The 21396-nt window shown below is 38.2% G+C and overlaps 1 protein-coding gene and 1 pseudogene across 1 annotated transcript in view; both read left to right on the top strand.

Annotated features, from left to right (window-relative positions):
• Positions 1-21140, top strand: part of ADGB (androglobin) — a 153053-nt gene extending 131913 nt beyond the window's left edge. Inside the window, exons 30-36 of the mRNA XM_057310981.1 lie at positions 1420-1592; positions 7273-7449; positions 8196-8298; positions 10807-11013; positions 15045-15135; positions 15829-16015; positions 20790-21140. Of these exons, the coding sequence (XP_057166964.1) occupies positions 1420-1592; positions 7273-7449; positions 8196-8298; positions 10807-11013; positions 15045-15135; positions 15829-16015; positions 20790-20975 (1124 nt within the window). The 3' untranslated portion in view covers positions 20976-21140. The remainder of the gene's footprint in view (positions 1-1419; positions 1593-7272; positions 7450-8195; positions 8299-10806; positions 11014-15044; positions 15136-15828; positions 16016-20789) is intronic.
• On the top strand, positions 2533-5148 carry LOC113259655 (calcium-independent phospholipase A2-gamma-like; annotated as a pseudogene).
• Positions 21141-21396: the final 256 nt, after the last annotated feature.

Raw genomic sequence — 21396 nt, 5'->3', positions numbered from 1 at the left:
AATTATACTAGCTGGAGTTAGGGTTCAAAATGAGGCATATAATGATATTCTGGCCTTCAGAGAACTTGCGGTTCATGGGAAAGAATGTTACTATGCTGATGCCATTGAACAATAGGGAAATTATTTTACTTTATATATTCATAGTGTAAAGGAAGAGGATGGTGTGCCCCTGCTGTATGCCTGACACTGCACTATGTGCTCACATATGTAAACTTGAATATTAGAATATGTTAATTTGAAGGGAATCAAATACACCTGCTTATATGATTTAAAGTCTAAGGCCTGCGGGTAGTAAGAAAAAGAAAGCCCCAGAAATACTTATTGGAGCAGTTTGAGATTCAATTCCAGCTGACAATTGTCAATATCTTAAAAACCCAGTGTATGATACCAGGTACGATCCTATTTTAAATGCCCCATGTAGTTTATTCGTAAGTCCCATGGGCATGGTATTAACATCTCCATTATACAGAGAAGAAAACAAATTCAAAAGAATGTAATAAAGCTGCCAAAGTGAACCTACTCAGTGGCTGATCCAAGATTCACCTCCAAGTCATTTGATTATATGACCAAAGAATTTTCCCTAGCACAACACTACTCAGCAACTGGGATTGTTGGCAGAAAGACAAGTTGCTCCCTTGTAAAGTTGTGGTCCTTACAGTCCTTTTGCAGTCATGCAGGATGATCTGCCCTAATTCAAAAGTAGCTGATAACTGGCACAAAGCCATCGATAAGAACTGGATTCTTGACAATTACTATTTTACTTTGCTAATAGGATGACTTACAGACTCCAGTTTCGAAAGGGGCTGACATGTCCTTTGAACTCATGTTTGAATCCTAATTCAACTCACAACAGTTGGGGAAATGTAAGCAAATTCTTGAATCTGCCCTGTTGGGGTGCTTTGAGAATTAAAAAAAAGAATGAAACATAGTAGGGATTCAACAAATGTTATCTGTTCCTCTGCCACTTGAATATGTGGTTGTTAGAAAGAATGACTAGAACATAAGGCAAAAAACCCTTCACATCCTCCTTCGAATAAGCAGAGAGAGGAGAATAATACATATTATAGCAAAGATAAACAAATTCAGTACTGTAGTGGAGATCCTGGCCAAGGAAATTAGGCAAGAAAATGTACTGAAAGTATCCAGACTGGAAACAAATTAGATAGTGATAATTTTTGCATAACCTTACAAATATATCAAAGCCTACTGATTTCTACACTTCAGTGGTGTGTGGTATGTGAATTAGCTCTCAATTTTATAAAAGAAAGTCACACAGATCTTTATAAAATATTTTTTTAAAAAAGAAAAGAAATCCAAACATCTTAAACTAAGAACTTTTTTCTTGACTTGCTCTCCTTCTCCTGCATGACATGATTTTATTGTTATGATTCACTGGTTTCCATTTTTCTGTCTCTCTAGCTCACGGAGAGAAACATGAGGAATTAGTTACCTTGGGAAGCCCAGATTCCCATACTATTAGTGAGGGGCAAAAATCTTCAGGAACTTCCAAAACAACAAGAAAAGGCAAAGAAAAGTCTTCAGAGAAAGACAAGACAGCCAAAGAAAAACAAGCCCCTCGCTTTGAACCTCAGGTGGGCGTGGTACTCTTTCTTACTGGAGTCATTTAATACATGTATGTTCATTGAGTCCCCCCTTGTTTCTCTCTTCCGAGGACAAAACTGAAAAATTCCGTCTCCTTGATTCTAGCAACCATCTAGATAAACTTAAGGACATTGCTTGGACACCTTCTGCAAACTGCTTTTCCTAGTTTAGTATCAAAAATCATTAATCAAACTTTTAAGACATATGTGTCTGTAAGACACTGTTTTGGGGCTTTGGGATCCTAATATTAATATTAATACAGTTCCTATCTTCAAAGAACTTGCAGTCAAATGGAGGAGGCCGAAGGTAAACAGAGAGTTTTAATGTTAGATATTACATGTGAAGTGGTGGGGAGAAAAGGTACTTACTTCTAGCCTCTTTCTCCTAGAGGAGCCGGATTCTGACCTGAGTCAGTGAGCAAAGATATTCGAAGGTGAAAAAGAAAACAATCTCTGTGTTCTGTTTTTCTGGGTTTTGTTTTCTTTGTCGCTTTTTGTTTTGTTTTTTTCTAGCATTAAAGTATGAGAGATGGGGCGGGAGGGGTGAGAAAGAGTCAGGAGGAAGAGGGCCTTTAAGCCTCAATAGGAGGCTGGGACTCTATCTACAGCCCAGAGGTCATGACTCCAAATTCCTTCAGGGCCAGGTAGGAAATTACAATGATTAGGTGTAAGGAAGAGGACATGCGGGCAGAGTTGAGGAGTGCAAGCATAGGCCTAAAGATTCTCAAATTCAGGTTATTTAAAAACAATGAACTCAAAATACCTATGAGGAAAAATCTTCCCAGCATTTGTGATCATTGTTTAGGCTAAGTTGGTCTAGGGGAGAGATGGGGGATAGAAGGTTAGAAAAATGTATCGAGGTGATCAGATTTTTATTTCAGATACCCTGGTAGCTTTTGGAGGTATACATTTAAAGGGAAAAAGACTAGGGATGGTGAGAATGGTTCAAGAAAGTAGTGCAGTAGTCCAGGCAAAAGAGGGCAAGGTGTACCAGGTACAGGTGAGAAAGGAAGAGGACAAAAAAAGAATTATCAAGGAAACAGTGTATGTTGTTATTAATCCCAAGTGGGTGGTAAGGAGCAAGAAGAAATAAAGGACACCTCCCAGGTTTGCTGCTGAAGCAACTGAATAGGATGTTGGTACCAGTAGTCTAGGACAATAAAGGGGAATTAACAAGTTAGGAGAAGAGATACTGATCATGTCCTACACTTCAGTAGTGGAAAAAAAGTCCACTTGCATTGCCAAGATTGAATTTTTTTAAAAGGTTTTATTTATTTACATTAGCAAGAGAGTATGTGCGTGTGCACATGTGTGTGGGGACAAGGGACAGAGGGAGAGAGAGTCCTGAGCAGACTTCCTGCTGAGTGCAGAGCCTGATGCTGGGTTGGATCTCAGGACCCTGAGATCATGGCCTGAGCTGAGACCAAGAGTTGGATGCTTAACCGACTGAGCCACCCAGGAACCCCACCGAAGTTTAATTTCCCAGTCGGAGTCCACCCTTGGAAACATTGTGAAATAAAGAAGCTTAACCTGACCTCTGCTAGGGGTGGAATGGAACTGATGGGGGGGTGGACCGTTGGCTGGGGCTCTCCCCTTTGTGTTGGGACTCAGTGATGCAGGCTGACCCTAGTCAATGTCAGTGCTGGGAAGAGGCAGGTTGCCAAGGCAGCAGGAACAGTTGCAGCCTCCGTCTGTGATGTAAGAAGTCTTGTGGGAAGCAGAGAAGCAGCTGCATTACTGGAGGATAAGTTATATCAGTCTACACAGAGGTTTTCATACAAGGAAAATAAGAGGTAAATGGACCAAAGGTGAAGCCGAAGGCAGATGTGTAAACTACTGAGCCATCCAGGCATCCCGAGTCATTCCAGTTTTTATCAAATCGTATTAATTCATACTTCAAGTGTGAGGGGAAAATGCCTCATAGGCATAAACATTCCCAGGATAAATCAGAAATTGAAGATAATCATGTTGAAGAAGAAAAATCCAGTTCTCCAGACCCTGGCATCCTGACTGACAAGAAGCTATGCTCACATTTTCTTTATGCACTGTGGACAAGCCTGCACGCGCCACTGGGACAGCTGAGATTGTTCCAGTTTCAACTAAACAAAGTACTGCTTAACTTACTTCCTTATCCCATTGAAGGTGTTCAAGCCTGATAGCCAGTTATACCGGTGGGCTTATCCCCAGATCAAAGTATGATGGAGTCGGAAGAACAAAAGCAGGTGATTAAAGCTGAGTGGGCTATGGCAAAGACAAGAAAGCAGAGGAGAAAAAGAATTTCTCTCTTTAGCAAGAAAAGATTACAAGGGTGAGTATTAATGACAGACAGAACCTGGGCTTTAGTTCAAACATTACGAACAACAGCCCCAAAGCTTTGCATTAATAGGATTGAAGAACTGACTCTTCATCCACTGGAATGTCTCCAGGGGAAAGAAGTGGCTTCCACGGAAAGAATTAATTTATATTTATTACAACTGATACAAGAATGGCGCTCTTCAGGCCTTAATTGGCTACATGAAGCCAGTGAAAGGCAGAGGTATCCAAATTCTCACAATTGTTGGCAGAGGAGTAAGGGGGTGTGGTGGCTCTTCAGTTACTCTGAAAATTAGTTGAACTTACTTAGAAGCCAGTTCCTCAGCTCCTGGGCTGCCTTTGAGCTGTAAGCATGTGCTAAGTGAGTTTTCATGCTGAGGTTGTTTCATAGGGCCCTGGATGAATGTGGGGGAATTTTATCAAAAATTAGTATCACCCGTGTTTTCACAAAATGTCATTGTTAAAGCAGTAAAAATGAGAGGGAGCCGGGCATTTTGTGAGTCAAACGTGGGGAAGTACACTTAAAGTTAGAATGGGTTAAGAACTAGTGATTGAAAGAGCAAGAAGTCCCACCTGTCCTGAGGTAGCGACAGTCAGTACCATGATAAACAGGGGGAGAATGCCAGAGCTTTTGTGTTCAGAAACTACGGTCATTTCCCTGGAGTGGACTCTCCCTATTTGGGAAGCTGTCAGTATAAAATGTGTCAGGCCGTTTGAGCCTCATCTGCTACCCCAGGCTACCTTGTAGAGCTTCCATTTGGGAAATGATCTTCATCAAGGCGGTTGGCTTCGGAATAACTCCTCAGCGTTAACGCTGCATGAGCGTAAATATCTTTGGCCAGATGTCCTGTTAGAGTGCATAGGATCCCCAGGCACTGGACGATATGAGAGACACGTGAGACACACCGTGATAGACATAAGCTCAAAAACCAAACGGTCTAATGTTACAAACATTGCTACAGATACAGAAGTCCGTATAGTACTTGACGATTTCTTACTTCCTGACACTTACCGTAAATTCAGTCCTGTAATGTGTGGCAACATACCTCTAGATGGAAGTCAAAATGAAAAGCTGCAGTTGGAAGGGTTGACGTACATAAAAAGAAATGAAGAAGAAATGAAAATGCTTGCAAAAGTACCAAGTCAAGAAAAAGGAATTTCGCAGAAAATTCGTGATTGGATAAAACTAAACACGGACATGTATGGTGGCCTTCCATTCTTTTCGAAACTGTGATGAATGTGAGGATATATTATCAAAAATGAGAAGCTTGTTCAGATGATCCACCATTTAATAAGGAATCATGGGATTCAGCCTGAGTTAACTTTGAAGTACTCCTGAATTCTGGGGAATCCTGGAAAAGATGGTGCTTGGATCAGTTCGCGCAGCACAAAGTGTAGGCTAGGTTACAGAATTCATATGGGAATTGGGTTTTTAAGATATGAATAACTAAGCTTTAGGAATCTTAATATTGTGCCAGTTGGTTAGTAGACATTAGTGTTATACTGTCTCATGTTTGAAAATGTGTTAATACATGTGCCAAACAAGAAACTGACAACTATGATATTATACTTTATTTTTACTTTAATCACCATAATCATGTTGATTTTATTTGATCATCGATTTTATTTCATGTGGAAAAGCTAATTTCTTCTTAAATTTTCATTACTTATGTTTTCACTAGCTACAGTTTACAATCCAAATGCCTTTTACGTAATATCTAAATGGATACAGAAAAAAAAGAAGTTTCTCTACTAAGGGATTATTACATTTGAAAGGACCAGATACAGTTTTCTGTTTAACATTAGGCTATTTTAACATTGTTTGGTTAGAAAACATAGGTGAAGTGGTTTCAATCAACCACTTTGTTTCCCTTGAAACTTCCAGATAATGCTATACAAGTTAGCTATATAATGCTAGCTTTTCTAGATATAGCTCTAGTTTATCATTTAGTGTTAAGAAACCAATTATTTGAATGCACTGAGAAAATATTCTTATCAACAAAATAAATTATTGACATTTAAAACAAAGAAGCTTAACTCAATCCATAAACTCTTACAGGTTCCCCCCACCTCAAATCCTTCATCATACTCCCTTTCCTGATCCCAGAGACATTTCTGATAAACTCATTTATCAAGCAATATAAAAGATGATAAAACCTTTTGTACTGTGTTATAAAGGGAAGAAATAAAAGAATTTCCACTTGTGAAATTTAAATTCTCATCTGAATATTAGGGGACTACTGTAGAAAGCAAGATCTTTTCGGTAACACTGACACCAAACTGCCCACAAGAACATTATTCAGTGGCCCTACAGATCTCTGCTTCCCCATCTGCATTATTTAACATGGGTAATTGACATTGTCTCAATCATATGTAAAGTGCTACTAACCACATTGGATTCAAGCCTCTCTCCCTACCAATGAGCCTCACTTATCTAGATATTTCAAGTCCTATGGCTCATAAAAATGAAAATAATCCTAGAAGATATCAAAATGTTAACTTTCATAATGAGTATATATCCAGTATATCCACACCTGGACATGATCAACTATTCCTACCCTAATTTTTATAAAGAGATACAGTGTAACCCCAAATGTAATTTAGAATTTTCTTTTTCTTTCTTTCTTTCTTTCTTTCTTTCTTTCTTTCTTTCTTTCTTTCTTTCTTTCTTTCTTTCTTTCTTTCTTTCTTTCTTCTTCCTTCCTTCCTTCCTTCCTTCCTTCCTTCCTTCCTTCCTTCCTTCCTTCCTTCCTGTTTATAGATTTAGATAAAATCTGCCTGTAGTGAAATGCAGTAATCTTAATTGTACAATTCAATGAATTGTGACTAGTGCATTCGCTCTGTAATCTGCGAATCTCTCTCAAGGTATGAAGTGTAGATCATTTGCATAAGCTTGGAGATTCCCTCAAACCTCTTTGGAATGGATTCTGTCATCTTCACACCTCACCCCAGACGGCTGTTTTGTCTGTTCTGGAATTTCATACAAATGAATCATGCAAGATGTGTTCTTTTGTGCTCAGCTTCTTTATCTCAGTAAGACATCTACCTGTAAGATCCATCTGGATTGTGGTATACATCAGTACTTTATTACTTTGTATTGTTAAATAGTGTTCAATGATGTGGACAGATGATAACTTGTTTCTTCATCAATTGATAAACATTTATATTGTTTCCCTTTTTTGGGCTCTTACGAATATGAGACTGTAATGAATTTTTTGTCCAAGTATTTTTGTGAACATGTGTTTTCATTTCTCCTGGGTAAATACTTAATAATGAAATTATGGATCATGGGCGAAAATCCAGACCCTTTTGAATGGAGGAAAACACCTGACCCAAAGGTTTTTATTTTATTTATCAGATATCCACTGTTCACCCTCAACAAGAAGACCCAAATAAACCCTACTGGATTTTGAGGTTGGTCACTGAACACAATGAAGCAGAATTTTTTGAAGTGAAAAAAGATACCGAACGAGCAGATGAAATCCGAGCCATGAAGCAAGCCTGGGAGATGACTGAGCCAGGAAGAGCTATCAAGGTCACCTGAGTTTGAAGAGTTGTTTTTTAACTTCCATTCCTAGGCATTGTTCTGAAGCAAGAGCCATGTTGGTGAAAATGCATGGTCCTTCCTGTAGGAACGGTATCTGGAATTTTGTTAGACACTCACCAGGTACACGTTTAGACCACATTTGAGCACATTGTGAAATGTTGTGCAGATGACTGATACCAGATGACTCTCAAAAACAAAGCACATAATGGTACCACTTATTGGCCCAAATTATGGGTTCCCTCATTCTTTCACGTAGTGTGGGCTGTATCCATGCCTGTCCTCACATTCCCAAGTAAGAAAGCATAAACATACTTAATATGTGTTTTCATGGACTTTGAATAGCCTTGAGTGGACGAAAGCCTGTCCTGCCCCTTGTGGGATGCGCATTCTTCACGTCTCCTCCCTACTGTATTTTATGTAAGAATCATCACTACAGCGAGCCGTTATTACCCATATGTGCTTCATGTCCCCACTCAGGGTTATTAAGCCTGATGAAAAAGGTCCAGGAGCAACTGGGTCTAAGGCTGCCTGCCTTGTGTGTTCGTTTTAGGACTACTTCCTCATTGGTTCTCAGAAATACTGTCAGAATTGTGGATGGCTCAGAATTTGAGGTTATTGGCTAATAAGAGCTGGCCTAGTTCAAACTGCCGTATTCATTTACTCTTTCCTGTTTCTCTCATGGATTCCTTAAATGTTGTTGCCTGGACTGTTCGTTGATAGTGTTTGTTCTTTAGGCTTCCCAGGCTCGCCTGCGTTACCTCAGCCAGTTCATTAAGAAAGTACCAGCTGCGGACAGCACGCCTGTGTCTGACAGCCAGACCAAAGCGCAGGAGGAAGGTCAGTGAGCCCTGGCCCAGCTCCTCACAGCACGGAGCTGTGCCTTGCATCCAAAACACAGAGCATCTTACAGGATAGGGAAATAGATTCTGAATTTTATTTGTTTATTTATTTATTTAGTCAGGCAGACCTTTGCTTTTTCCCCAAGTAGGTATGGTTTTCTCCCTTTAAGAAAAGATGAAACCAGAAATAAGAATGCAGTCTAGTTCAAAGGTAACGGTGTGTGAACTTGAAGGCCGGCCCATGACTGTTAATCTGGCACCTTTCTAGTCAGAATAACTATACACAATAGCGGTAAGATAAAGCTAACTGCTTTTATTGAGTGATTGTCATGGGCCTACAACTGAAAACACTAATTATTTCATTGAACACTCACATGAATCCACTATAATCTGTAACCTATAATATGATTTCCAACTTGCCAATAAGGACAAGGGCCCAGAATAATTTGCTCTACAATTGGCTAAATTCACAAGATACCCAGGGACAGGGCCAGCTTGCAGACAGCTCTCCACAACCCCAGAGCGCCTCTTACTAATCCTTGACTGCCCCCATCTATAACTTCACTGGGATGCCCGGGGAAGGCCGAAGGTGTTAACATCCCCAACCATGCTTTTCCATGTTTACATCCTCAGGAACATAATTCAATGATTGTTATAAAGATAATGCCCCTTAACTTTCCATATAAAGAGTATAAATGACAAATATCGCCCTGATTTTGTTTCCTGGGGTGGGTACTCTTCACAACACTTTTTGTTTATTATCTCCTTTTAACCCACAGCAACTATGAGGTAGACACTGCTCTTCCGACTTGACAGATAAAGAGACCAATGGTCAGAGAGTCACCAAACTCTTCCGAGTTTGCATCTAAAAAGTGATAGGATTGGAATTTGAAATATTTCTAGCTCCTGAAGTACTCACTTTTCTAAGTGTTAAAGTCTAATGTCACATTAAGAATACAAAGGTGAATAGGTTTTATTATGATTCTATCATTTTATTATTTTGAATTTTATTATTTTATTAGGTTTTATTATTGTTTTAAAAAATGTATGAAGTTATATGCAAAAGAAGAATGTTGCATTGGACACTTGTTAAAAATGGCAAGGAAGACTATTCAAGACTATTGCAATAGGAGTCAAGTCTGTTGCAGTAGGAGAGAGTTTGAATTCAACTTTGAATACAGCAGGGACAAGTGGGGTTTTATAGTGACTAGGCAGGGACTGGGTGGAAAGTTATCCAGAAAACTTGGTTAGGTATTGAGGGTAGAGGAAGAGAGGAGCTGGACTGGATATCAAAGCAGGGAGGGTGGGATTCTTGATAAATTAGTCTAGCAGGATTTTTTGCTAAAAGTGGGATTCGCAAGCCAAGGACAAGGCCTAGTGGAGAACAAGGCTCAAAAGAGGCTGACCTTGTCCTGTAACATTCATGCAATAAAGACACAAATATTCATTGTACAGCTTGACAAATTTTTACATATGTATACACTCAGGAACCACCATTTGGATCAAGGTATAAAACACTTAAACATCCCCAAAGTCTTCCTCATCCCCCTCTCCTCAGCCATTTTGTCCCTCAAGGGACAAATAGTCTGACCTCTATTACCCTGTTTTCATTTTCCTGTTCTTGAACTTCATATATTTGGACTCATACTGTATATACTTTCTATCCCTCACTATTAAGCTGTTCTAACTCTTCTTGTGTTGGGATTGGTAAGGTGTGTTTTATAAGAAATTTGTCTATTTTATCTAAGTTAAACTTCCTGGAATAGATTTTAATTTCTTTTTTCTTGATCCATTTTGCTCTAGGGGTACATCAATTTTAATAATATTTTAAAATGTATTTATTTCATTTCTCCATGCTTTAAAGCACTAACCTATTATCACCTTTTATTCAAAGCAGAATATAACATTAATTAAATTATCTGCAATTGATAAATAGGAGAGGAAATGTCTGCATAATGTGGAAGTTGTGGTAGGTTTTACACAGTTTTTTCCCCCCAGGCATAAAGATCTAGAACAGTGGGAGTAGAATTATAGCGTTAAGGAAAAACTTTCCAGCTTTGCAACTTCAGAAACAAGAGCTCTTTTCAGGTCTATTTTAAGATAATTTTAGACAAGTGCCTAGACACAGGGCTCCCTCTCCAGAGAGGAGAACCCCAGTCACATACATTTCCCACACAAGGCAGGTTGTATTTCCTCCAGGGCCCACCCTAGCAGTGGCCCCAAGGTTCAGACATCCCATTTCCATTTGCAGTGTCTCACCTCCCAAAAGCCTCTATTTCTATGTGATGTGTTCATACCCTGAGATGCCTCTGGACACACTTGTGTTTCTGGGCCATCCGCAATGTTTTCTGAGGCTACCAATGATTGTTTTTGCTAGTGCTGTGGTTGGAGGTGGCAAAGCTTTCCAGTCCGCTCCAAACCTGGCTCCCCAAAGCCCTCGTTACTTTCTGCATACGATTTTATAGAATGCAAGTTTGTCTTCGGTAACACACATGTCATGTTGTAGTTGAAACGTCCTCAAGCTCCACAAAAGAGTCCGACACAAAGAGTTCCGTGAGTTCCGAGAGCAAAGATATCATACCATCGGGGAGCATGCTGTGGAAGAAGTGGCAAATGGGCAAGGGCTTGAAGGATCTGTCCAAATCGGGGAGCAGCGAAAGTGGAGGAACGTCCCCAGCGGGGAAGGAAGAGCAGAGTGTGCGGAAGGAAATCAGTAAGTATTATTCTCATTTGTAAGAAAAATAGGTACTTGGAAATAAAAATTCTGGAAAAGACACTAACAAACACATGTGATACATAGGGTTATAGCATAGAAAAACTAGTATTTTGGATTCATAGGTCTTCATTTTGCTTATCAGAGTAGATAATCTGCTCAAGGACCTCATCACTCAGTAATTATCTTAAATATACAAGTGGACCAAAAAAAAAAAAAAAAATCCCCATAGCAGGTGTACTTTTGTAGACTTCTCTGTGTCTACAAACACTAAAAATAAAATTGCAATGTTACCAAACACAGATCCTTTTTGTTTTACCTATCATAGGCTACATGATGTATTTTCTTTTGACCTGCAGTCATGGTATAGAGTCTATTTTTTGCCCAGAGCCCCAGACTGGTGTGGGGAAGGACCACTTCTGTGTCAGCTCTCCTGCTCCTCATTTCTTCACACTTTTGGCCATCAGTCTTCACACCTTTCTATTAAAGTTCACATCACTGTGAAAGAGTGTACTTTGGGACTGAAAGGAGGGGGCAGGAAACAGGGAGGAAAGGTAAACTTGAGTGGGAATGGAGGACTGGGGCCAAAGTGGCCTGTCCTCAAGCGAAAATGTCTCTAACTCATTCTGAAATGTGTTTTATTATCACTTTTATCTAATATAAATAATGTATATATAATAAAATAATATGAAAAATATACTACATATAAATTTAATCACACAATATCAAGAAAAGTTGACCCCTTCTCCCTCCAAGAAGAGGTGTGCAGTCGGGTTTGGAGAACAGCCTACAGCACTGAAACACGGCCATGGACTCTGAGTACTGGGATTGTAGAAGGAATCCTGCTGGAGAACCGTGGGTCTGGTTGTCCAGCTATTCTCTGGAACCCCATGTGCTGCTCCCACCTCTGCTGTTGGTGTCCCATATTGGCCCTCGCTCCTGGAGAAGCATCACCCACAAGAGATTACAGACCCTGTGAGAGCTTTGCAAGATCTGGCCTTTGTATTCAATAGATATTTGTGGTTCCCACAAAACTACATTATTCTTGGACTCTTGGGTGGCTCAGTTGGTTAAGCGTCTGCCTTTGGCTCAGGTCATGATCCCAGAGTCCCAGGATGGAGTCCCGCATCAGGCTCCCTGCTCAGCGGGGAGTCTGTTTCTCCCTCTGCCCTTCACCTCACTCATGCTGTCTCTCTCTCCCCCTAATAAATAAATAAAATTTTTAAAAACCAAACCAAACCAAACCTACCTTATTCTTGCTACTTCCTATTTTTTCCCTATTTTCATATAATAGGTAATTAGAACAATTTCCTTGGTAGTACCAGAGGGCATATGTAAACAATATCATTATGGATTTCACACCTAAGCATTCTTCCTCAATACCAAAGCCATCATCAAGTTCAACAGTCTAAACATTGCTCTCTATTTCCCTTTGATCTCTGGGAGCCTCTAGAAAATGCCTCTTCCAAAAGTTGCAGATGATCTTTGCCTTTATTCCCACATCTTTTCCCCAGGCTTCACAATCACTATGGCCTGAACAGCAATTTCTAGACTACCTATGATGAAGTAAGTTTTCTCTCCTAGTCTGTTGGAAGCTGAAACTTTTGTCAAATGTAATAAAATGAACCCAGTAATGACCAATTGCTATAAAGATATTTCTAAATGCATATTCTCACTTTCAGAACTTATCCCATAGAGGGCCAGTTTGCAGACAGAGGATGGTACAGACACACACACACACACACACACACACAATTTGGGCTACACTATTTTAGAGGTACAAGGCTGCCATAATACACTCACACCTTATTCCGACAAAACAGAGTTTTGTAGCAGAACATGAAGGTTAACCTTCTCTGCCCCTTTCCCGCATCCTCTTTTGTTTATATATATGTTATTTGGCAGGAGGCAAGAAAACACAAATATCTAATTAATCAGTAAGTATTATCTTTCCAGTCAAAGTCAGCAGAGTTAGTGTCTTATAGAAACAACTCCTGTTTGAAATGCCAAAAATATAGCCAGCATAAGTAGGTGTGTTCATAAGACAAGCAAATGAACTTTAGAAATCTAAGATCCCGCAGTCATCACAATGAAAAAAGGAAAGTTATTGGACCCTGGTTTCTAAAAGACATATTGTAAAATGTCAATTCTTCAGGAACATTTTATGTTATAAAATGAAAGACATGATTGAATTTATGTTTTCATCATAGAGTTGAGTTGGGATATTTTGTTTTTTCACATGTACCATGTCTTCATGTATTTTCAAAAAATGAAAAATTAATTTGTATGTTTAATTAATGTTTTTTTAAAGGCTTATATTAGATTATATTCTGAATGAGTGATCACTTCTAACAAGTTCTTATAAATTAAGCCCTTTCCAATATTGCTGGAGGCTATCACAACCACGTGTAAAAAGCAAGCTCAAATATCCATGGGGCGTGAGACCTCTTGATGGCAAAGTGAGGACTTGACATAGCCCCTCCCAAAAAGCACTAATAAACTGAAAAACAATCAATTAAAAAACATATCAAAACTCTGAAGGCATATTACTAAAGAAAAAGAACAAGATACAAGATTAATATACAAAACTTGCTTTCATTTCTACATAGTATCAGTCGAAAAAGGAAATTAAGACTATTTCATTCACAGTAATGTCAGTAATAAATGTATGGAAATAAATTTAACAAAAGTGCAAGACTTATATACCGAAAACTACAAAATGTCACTAAAGGAAATTTTTAAAAATCTAAAGAAAGAGGAAGACTAGTCCATGCTCTTATTAGAAGACTCAATATGGTCAGATGGCATTTCTCCCCACATTGATGTATAAATTCGACATAGTCCCTATCAAAATTCTAGTAGACATTTTGTAGAATTTAGCAACCTGATTCCAAAACTTACTTGGAAATGCAAAAGACAAGGAATGACCAAAATAATTTTGATAAAGAACCAAGGGGGGGAGGATTTTTACTTCATGTTTTCAGAATTTATTGTGAAGCTAACAATAATCAAAACACTATGATTTGACCGTTTCTTAAAAACTTAGATGTCATTTTTAGTTACATGGAATGTCCAAGAAAGACAAATCTATAGAGACAAAGTGCTTCAATGGCTGCCCACGATTTGTGGTGGGAATGGAGAAGGGCTGTAAAAGACACAGGAGATTTTATGTGGAGAATGGGAGTCGGTTTTTTTGTTTTTGTTTTTGTTTTTTTGTTTTGTTTTGTTTTGTTTTAGTGATTAAAGTGACAGAAGTTTATTAAGCAAGGGTACAGAAAAAGCTCTCAGGAGTGAGAGGGGTCCTGACACTTGGGTGCTGGTCGCACAACTCTGTAAACTTATGAAAAAGCATTGAATTGCACTTTATAAAGGGTGAATTTTAGGGCACATAAATTATATTCCAACAAGGTTTTAAAAAGGAGATTAAATGTCCTGGAAAGACTGAATGGCTAATATTATAGACTCTAAAGTCTCTTTTTAAAGTTTGTTCTTGTGGGTTCGTATGAGTTTAAGGAGTAGAAATTTCCTGCTAACTTGATTTTCAGTGTTTACCTGCTATATATTGCCTGTTCCACTGGACGTACAAGTTTCTTGAAGTAGTCGTCTTAAATATTTTTATATCCCACCCCCCATAGTGCTTATGATGGCTTTTACCCCTAGATGAAGTGTTTTAAATATTGGGTCATTTAATTTGTTTACGATGAAATACAGTATGACTTTTACTTCTTGTCTCCACTGTCATTTAACTACCATCACGGTAACATTGTTACTCTTCTTACAGAGTATATTCACTTTGCCATCTCCTTCATGTAACTCTAAGTATAGTAACACCAGCTAGAGGATAAATATGGAATACAATTACATTTTAATAAAGTCGCATTGAGTAACATTAAAATCATATTAAATTAGACAAGTCTAATCGATGGTTTTTTTTTAACAAAAGATACTATTTTTTAATTAAAATAAGATATACCAGTCATGTAGTGGGTGTTGATTTGTTTTTGAAAGTCTAGGACTTATTTTTTTGACAGGGCCTCGTTCACGATCCCCAACAATTTTGGAAACGTCTCCACGACTTATTCGAAAAGCGCTAGAATGTGTAAACGTAACTCAATATGTACGGTAAGTTTTAATAAACATGATTAATGCAGACATCTGTGTTCATAGAATTTTGGATACATTAATAAGCAGTTGTGAGACAACTAAAAATTTGAACTTAATGCTTAATATACTTCAGTGTATTCAAATTTTTAGAAGTACACGATTTTACATCTCAAATTTAGCAAATGTTCTATTAAGTCAATCATAGAATCATTTGAATATTTTCTGTAAAGATTTAATTTGTAAGCTGATTCGGGTGAGTTGAGCAGCAGAAAATTCCCACTACACCTGCTGGCATTATTTAAGTAGGTTCAATTTTATCAAGAACCAGAGAATAGGATTAACAGACAAAGATAGTTACTCAAGCATTTTATAAGTTTGAAAATATTTTCCACATTATTTAGCTGCATAAATTAAAAAAGGAAAAGCCTCCAAATATTCTCATACTTTCCAACACCAATTCTACAAACACCTCATCAGAGGAAGCATCTTATTTTACTGGTATTTTCCTAGAATTTCTTCCTAAAAATATTAGTGACCCGATAAAATGAGCCTAGCCCATCAAAAAATAATAGTTTATCCTTTCTATTCCTAATATTTGATTGGATTCAGACCACCACACTGTCCATACGATTTTAAATTATTTGAATTCTAAAGTAACGTTCATTCCAGCATTCCAGAATGATTCATGCATCTCTTTGGATGTTCTCATAGAAAAACGATGTACACTGACCCTGTGCTACAAACCGATGACTTGAACCAGCACCAGGCAATGCAGAAGGCGGAGGAGGTCCATCAGTTCCGCCAGCACAGGACCAGAGTCCTCAGCATCCGTGACATTGACCAGGAGGAACAGCTTAAAGTCAAGGATAAAATCCTGGACATGTATGGGGAGATGCGGGTGAGTCTCCACATACAGACTATGGGCGACACATTCCCTTATAATGTTAAACAGACATCACAGAATCATAGAGGACCTGGGTGGAAGGAAGTCTTGAAGGCATTTGGTTCCCAACTTCTCAGAAAAGGTTGAGGATCGGTGAAACACATCGAATTTCACTGACTTCCTTAAACCCCTCTGAAATGCAGTATCGGGGATCTACCCACAAAAACGGGAGGAAGGAAGGAGAAGACAACAACAAAATAGGCATGAAGTTAGAGGAGAGCTGGATGAAGATCATATTAACAGACTGGGGACAGCCAAATTCTAAACTGGTAGCAGAAAAGCTCTCAAAGAATCAACCCAATGTGCTCCACAGAGTCCCTGAAGGGCTCAGAAATTGGTGGCATCGGCCACATGAGATGTGAAGGTGAAGTGGGAAGAAGACAAGACTGTTGGGTTTGCTCGGCTTGAAGCGATTTAAGAAGCAGTTTGAATTGCAGGTCACTGCCTCAACTTTTGTAGTTAGGTGACTGTCCGTCCTGCACCCCAGAAGACTAAAGCTGCTTTTAGACAAATTCCAAAAAAAAAAAAAAAAAAAAAAAGGTGGGGGGTAAGATTTTTGTAGTGAAAAAGTAAAAATGGAAGTATCATACAAGCAACGGGGACATTCAATAAATATAATGGGTGACTTCCACTTAGAAGATGAAATTTTTTTCCTCCCTCATTCCTACAACACACACACACACACATACACGTCCACGCACACCCACACACATAGACTCCCAAAGACATTGATGGCTTCAGGACTTTCTAAACATTCCAGCCATGGTGACATTAGATTTCCATGTCATTTCCAGTATTGGCTGACCTGAAGAATATGTCTAGTTAACACTTCCTCTTGCTTGTCCCGTAGGCACCTTAAGCCAAACCTCTCCAAATCCAGGTTTTATCATGCTTGCCCTCTCTCTTATGTCAGCCCAAACCTATCACCTGCACCAACATTCCCCAGCCAGGAAGGGCAGTTTTACTCTTTCAGCTGCTCAGAGCACGGACTTTGGAGATATCCTTGACTTCTCTCACCTCCTTCATCTAATCCATTATCAACCCTTGTCAGCATCACCTTGAAAATAGACCTATAATTCAATCGTTTTTCATTCTCTCTAGCCCTACCACCCTAGTCTAAACTGTCAGTGTTTTCTACTCAGAGTATCACCACAGCCTCCTGACTGAGCTCACTGCTTTCATCTTGCTCCTCTGCAATGGAGTCTCTGCTTAAAGCCAAAATGATCGTAATCATCAGGACAAACAATTTTATCCTGTGGTAACAAACGGCACCAGTGTCACAGTGGCTTAAGACAGGCATTGGCAGGGGCGCCTGGGTGGCGCAGTGGTTAAGCGTCTGCCTTCGGCTCAGGGCGTGATCCCGGCGTTATGGGATCGAGCCCCACGTCAGGCTCCTCCGCTGTGAGCCTGCTTCTTCCTCTCCCACTCCCCTGCTGTGTTCCCTCTCTCGCTGGCTCTCTCTATCTCTGTTGAATAAATAAAAAAAAAAAAAAAAAAAAAAAAAAAAAAAAAAAGACAGGGGTTGGCAAACTTGTTTTCTGTAAAGGGCCAGATAGTAAATATTTTTGCCTTCACAGGCCATGTGTTGTATCTTCTCAACTCTGCCGTTGTTCACACAAATTCAGTCAAAGATAATGCCTACGTGTGTTCCAATAAAACTTTATTTAGAAAAATAGGCAATGAGCCAGATTTTCCCACAGGCCTTCATTTACCAACCCCTGGATTAAAACAATAAAAGAGTATTTCTGCTTCTGGCTGCATGTCTGGTGAAGTTCAGCAGAGGGTCCTTCTCGACACATTTACGTTTCATAGTCACATGTCATTGGCCAAAGCTAGTCACATGGTCACATACAACTTCAGTGAAGGAATTAGGCTTGCTGACACCTTGACTTCAAATTTCTAGCATCAGTAACTCTGAAATAATAAATTTCGGTTCCTTAAGCCACCCAGTTTGTGGTACTTTGTTATGAAAGCCCAAGCAGACTAATACAGAGTGCGATGCTACTTTGTGCCTGGAGGAGAACGGAAAATATTTTATGAATTGCACTAACGATGATCATAGTACATCTCTAAAATGAAGAGTAGGATTATTTCACTCCTGTAATGGCTTCACATTTCACTAAGAAAAAAAGTCTTTATGATGGTGTCTAGAGCTCTATATAATCTAGTGCCCACTTTCCTCTGTGATCTTTTTCTCTATAATTCTGTCTGCTTTGCTTCTTTTGTTTTCTCCAAACTGACTTCACCTTTCCACTAATAGCCAGACATTTTCCCACCTCTGGGGCCTTTGACTTGTTCTTACCTCTTCCTGAAATATTCTTCCCCCACAAAGAACCAAATGGTTTACAGCTTCACTTTCTGAGATCTTCCATCTATTGTCACTTTATTAGAGAGATATTCTCTAGCGACCCTTTTACGGTTAGCATCCTTCAATATTTTATATGCATGCCTGGCCTCATTATTTTCTTTAATGCATTTACCCTGTATGTATGTTCATTTATTGGTTTAACATGGAAAGGTATGTTTTATTTTATACATATTAGTTATAAATATTATAAATATTATTGATCATATATATTATATGTAATATATAAGCATATATATATATATATATATATATAATATGTACACATTTTAAATCTATCTTCTGTAGAATTTAGATTGAATGTGAATAGGAACTTTGTTTTAGATTCACTGTTGTGTACCTAAAACCTGGAAGGGGTGTCTATTTCAAAGAAGTTTGTTTCAAAAATGAGTCAGTGAATCAATAAATGAATATTAAAATTATGTAGATTCAATTCATCATATAGAAAATAGTTTGAAATACAATATTATAAGAGAAAAGGGAATTTTGTTATTTCAGGTCATGGTTTTTTTTCCGTGTTTAATGGACAAGCAAATGCAGTAGATGGGAAGGCAATAGAAAAGAAATATTAATTGAGATGGTTTTTAATTCAGATCTCATTCTTTAAGTGTGATGTACAAAAACCCTAGTTTTGGTTGAATCAGCCTTAATAGAAACATTATCAGTACCACATTTCTTATCAGATGGGAGAAAAAGATACCAATCCTCAAGAGATTATGGACAAATATTAAATATATATATATATATATATATATATATACACACATATAATATGTACACTTTAGATGTAATCCTTTAGATGACTTTCTCTGTCTCTCTCTCTTTTTGATATGGCTACTATCATCTTGTACAATTAGTTTAGTGGAGCCAATTTTATTGTGGTAAATACAGTACTTTTCTGTCGCCAAAAGCTTTGGGAAGAGTCTCATTCTGACATTCAGCTCTTCCATAATCTCGACCACAATCATGTAAGTTGCAAAACCACAGAAAATTTCTTGAAGAATTCAGCAATGAAGACAAAATAGTCATTTGTAGATGCTTCTCTTCTTAGCATCAGTTCATTAATCCTTTTTAAAAAAATTGTATCATTTTTGAAACAGGAAACAATCAATAGGTTGAACCATAATTGTGCCCATACTATCAGAAATGCAAATGAAATGAGAAAACTAAAGCTTCTTAGTAAAGCTTAGTTATATCACTGCTTTATTTGTAAATAATTTTAGAATGTTGCCTGGAACTGACATTAAGTTTTTAAAATTACCTTCTTTTTGAAAATATAAACTACAATTTAACTATAGTTATATATATTTTGAAAGTATAATCAGGAATTTCTGATAGATTGTTGGTATATTATAAGATAAAGTAAAGAGTCAAGAAATGCTGTAAGGTTTTTGGCTAAATAACAGATAGGGTTGAGTTGCCATCAAATGTGATGGCTTGAAAGGAAAGACAAAGATTTCAATTTGGGACATTTTTGGGTATATCTATTGCATTAAAAAAAGCATTCTTACATATCGATTACAGTCATGTGGAGGTATTGAAGAGAAGTTAGATACATGGTTCTAGAATTTAAGAGAGATCTGGGCTCAAGATTAAAAAATTGGGGGACCCATCAGTATAGAAATGGAATTTAAAGCCATGGGGTTAGATAAAATCACCAAGGAAAGAAGTCTAAGATCTAAGACGTGGCCACTTCCTCATTAAGAGATGAAGGAGAAGAGGAGAAATCAGCAAAGGCAACTGACGAGGAGCAGCTAGTGAAGTAGAAAAGTCAATGGGGTATGATTTCCAGAAAACCAAGTGAATCCGTTGATCCAGGAGGAGAGGGTAGAGGTAAGTAAGAATAGGACTGAGATATGATCTCAGATTTAGCTTGGTGTCCTTGAATGAAAGCCAAACTGACAATAACAAAGATAACCAGAGAACTGGGTGATAATATTTGAAAGTTCTTCAAGTACAGGTCAGACACATCTCATCAGGTCTAGAACAATGTGGGGAACCAGGAACTTACTGAGCACAATTACGGTGAGAGACACACTGAGCTGCATGTTTTATAGACATTATATTTGAACTCATGCCTATTTCTTTCTTCACCTTTCTCTTTCTTTCTCTTACTGATGCTTTTATTCACCATTTTGTTAAGATCTCGTGTACCTTTTGTTGCTCTCTGATGTTTCATGTATTGATAAACATTTGAGACCATAACCTAATTTTTGTCTCTCTTTGGTAATTTGCCACAGGAACCTATTGGCATGAGGAAAGGATAAAGGGATTGTTTTGTTTTGCTTTTTTTTAAAATTTCTTTCTGGGATCATGAACGTTTATCAGTAGATCTTAATTGCTTGGGATTTTGTTTTGGAATAGGACTCCTTAGATGAAGCCCGACAGAAGATCTTCGATATCCGGGAGGACTACAGAAACAAGTTGCTGGAAGCTGAGCGCCTAAGATTGGAAGCTCTGGCTGCGGAGGAAGCAACAAGTCCAGTGGAGCCAGAGAAGAAGACGCTGGCTCCAGACACACAGAAAAAAAAGAAAGGAAAGAAAAAGTAACCAGCAGGTGCCCAATACTTGCCTTCTTCTTCTGGAGAGGAAACCCCTTATTTTTTCTTTCTTTCTTTCCTTCTTTCTTTTTCTTTTTCTTTCTTTCTTTCTTTCTTTCTTTCTTTCTTTCTTTCTTCTTCCTTTCTTTCTCTCTTTTTCTTTCTTTCTTTCTTCCTAGTGATCTATAACCTTTCCTTCTTATAAGGTATTAGGTTTTCCTTCTTAGAACTAGTTTCTGCGTTTTAAAGTTCATTTGTTGGTTTCTCTCAGAAAACTATAATTTGAGCAGCCATTAGAGTTTCAATTTTTCTAATTTCAATAAAGAGTGTCTCAAAATATTTTAAAATGCAATAACATTGATGTGTCTCCCTCTGAATTGCTGTATTTTGGGTAAACTGTAAAACAAGATCATGAATGGGCTAATAGGATT

This window comes from Ursus arctos, unplaced genomic scaffold, assembly GCF_023065955.2.
Source record: "Ursus arctos isolate Adak ecotype North America unplaced genomic scaffold, UrsArc2.0 scaffold_13, whole genome shotgun sequence".
Classification (NCBI taxonomy): domain Eukaryota; kingdom Metazoa; phylum Chordata; class Mammalia; order Carnivora; family Ursidae; genus Ursus; species Ursus arctos.
This window is presented reverse-complemented; position numbering and strand designations above follow the sequence as displayed.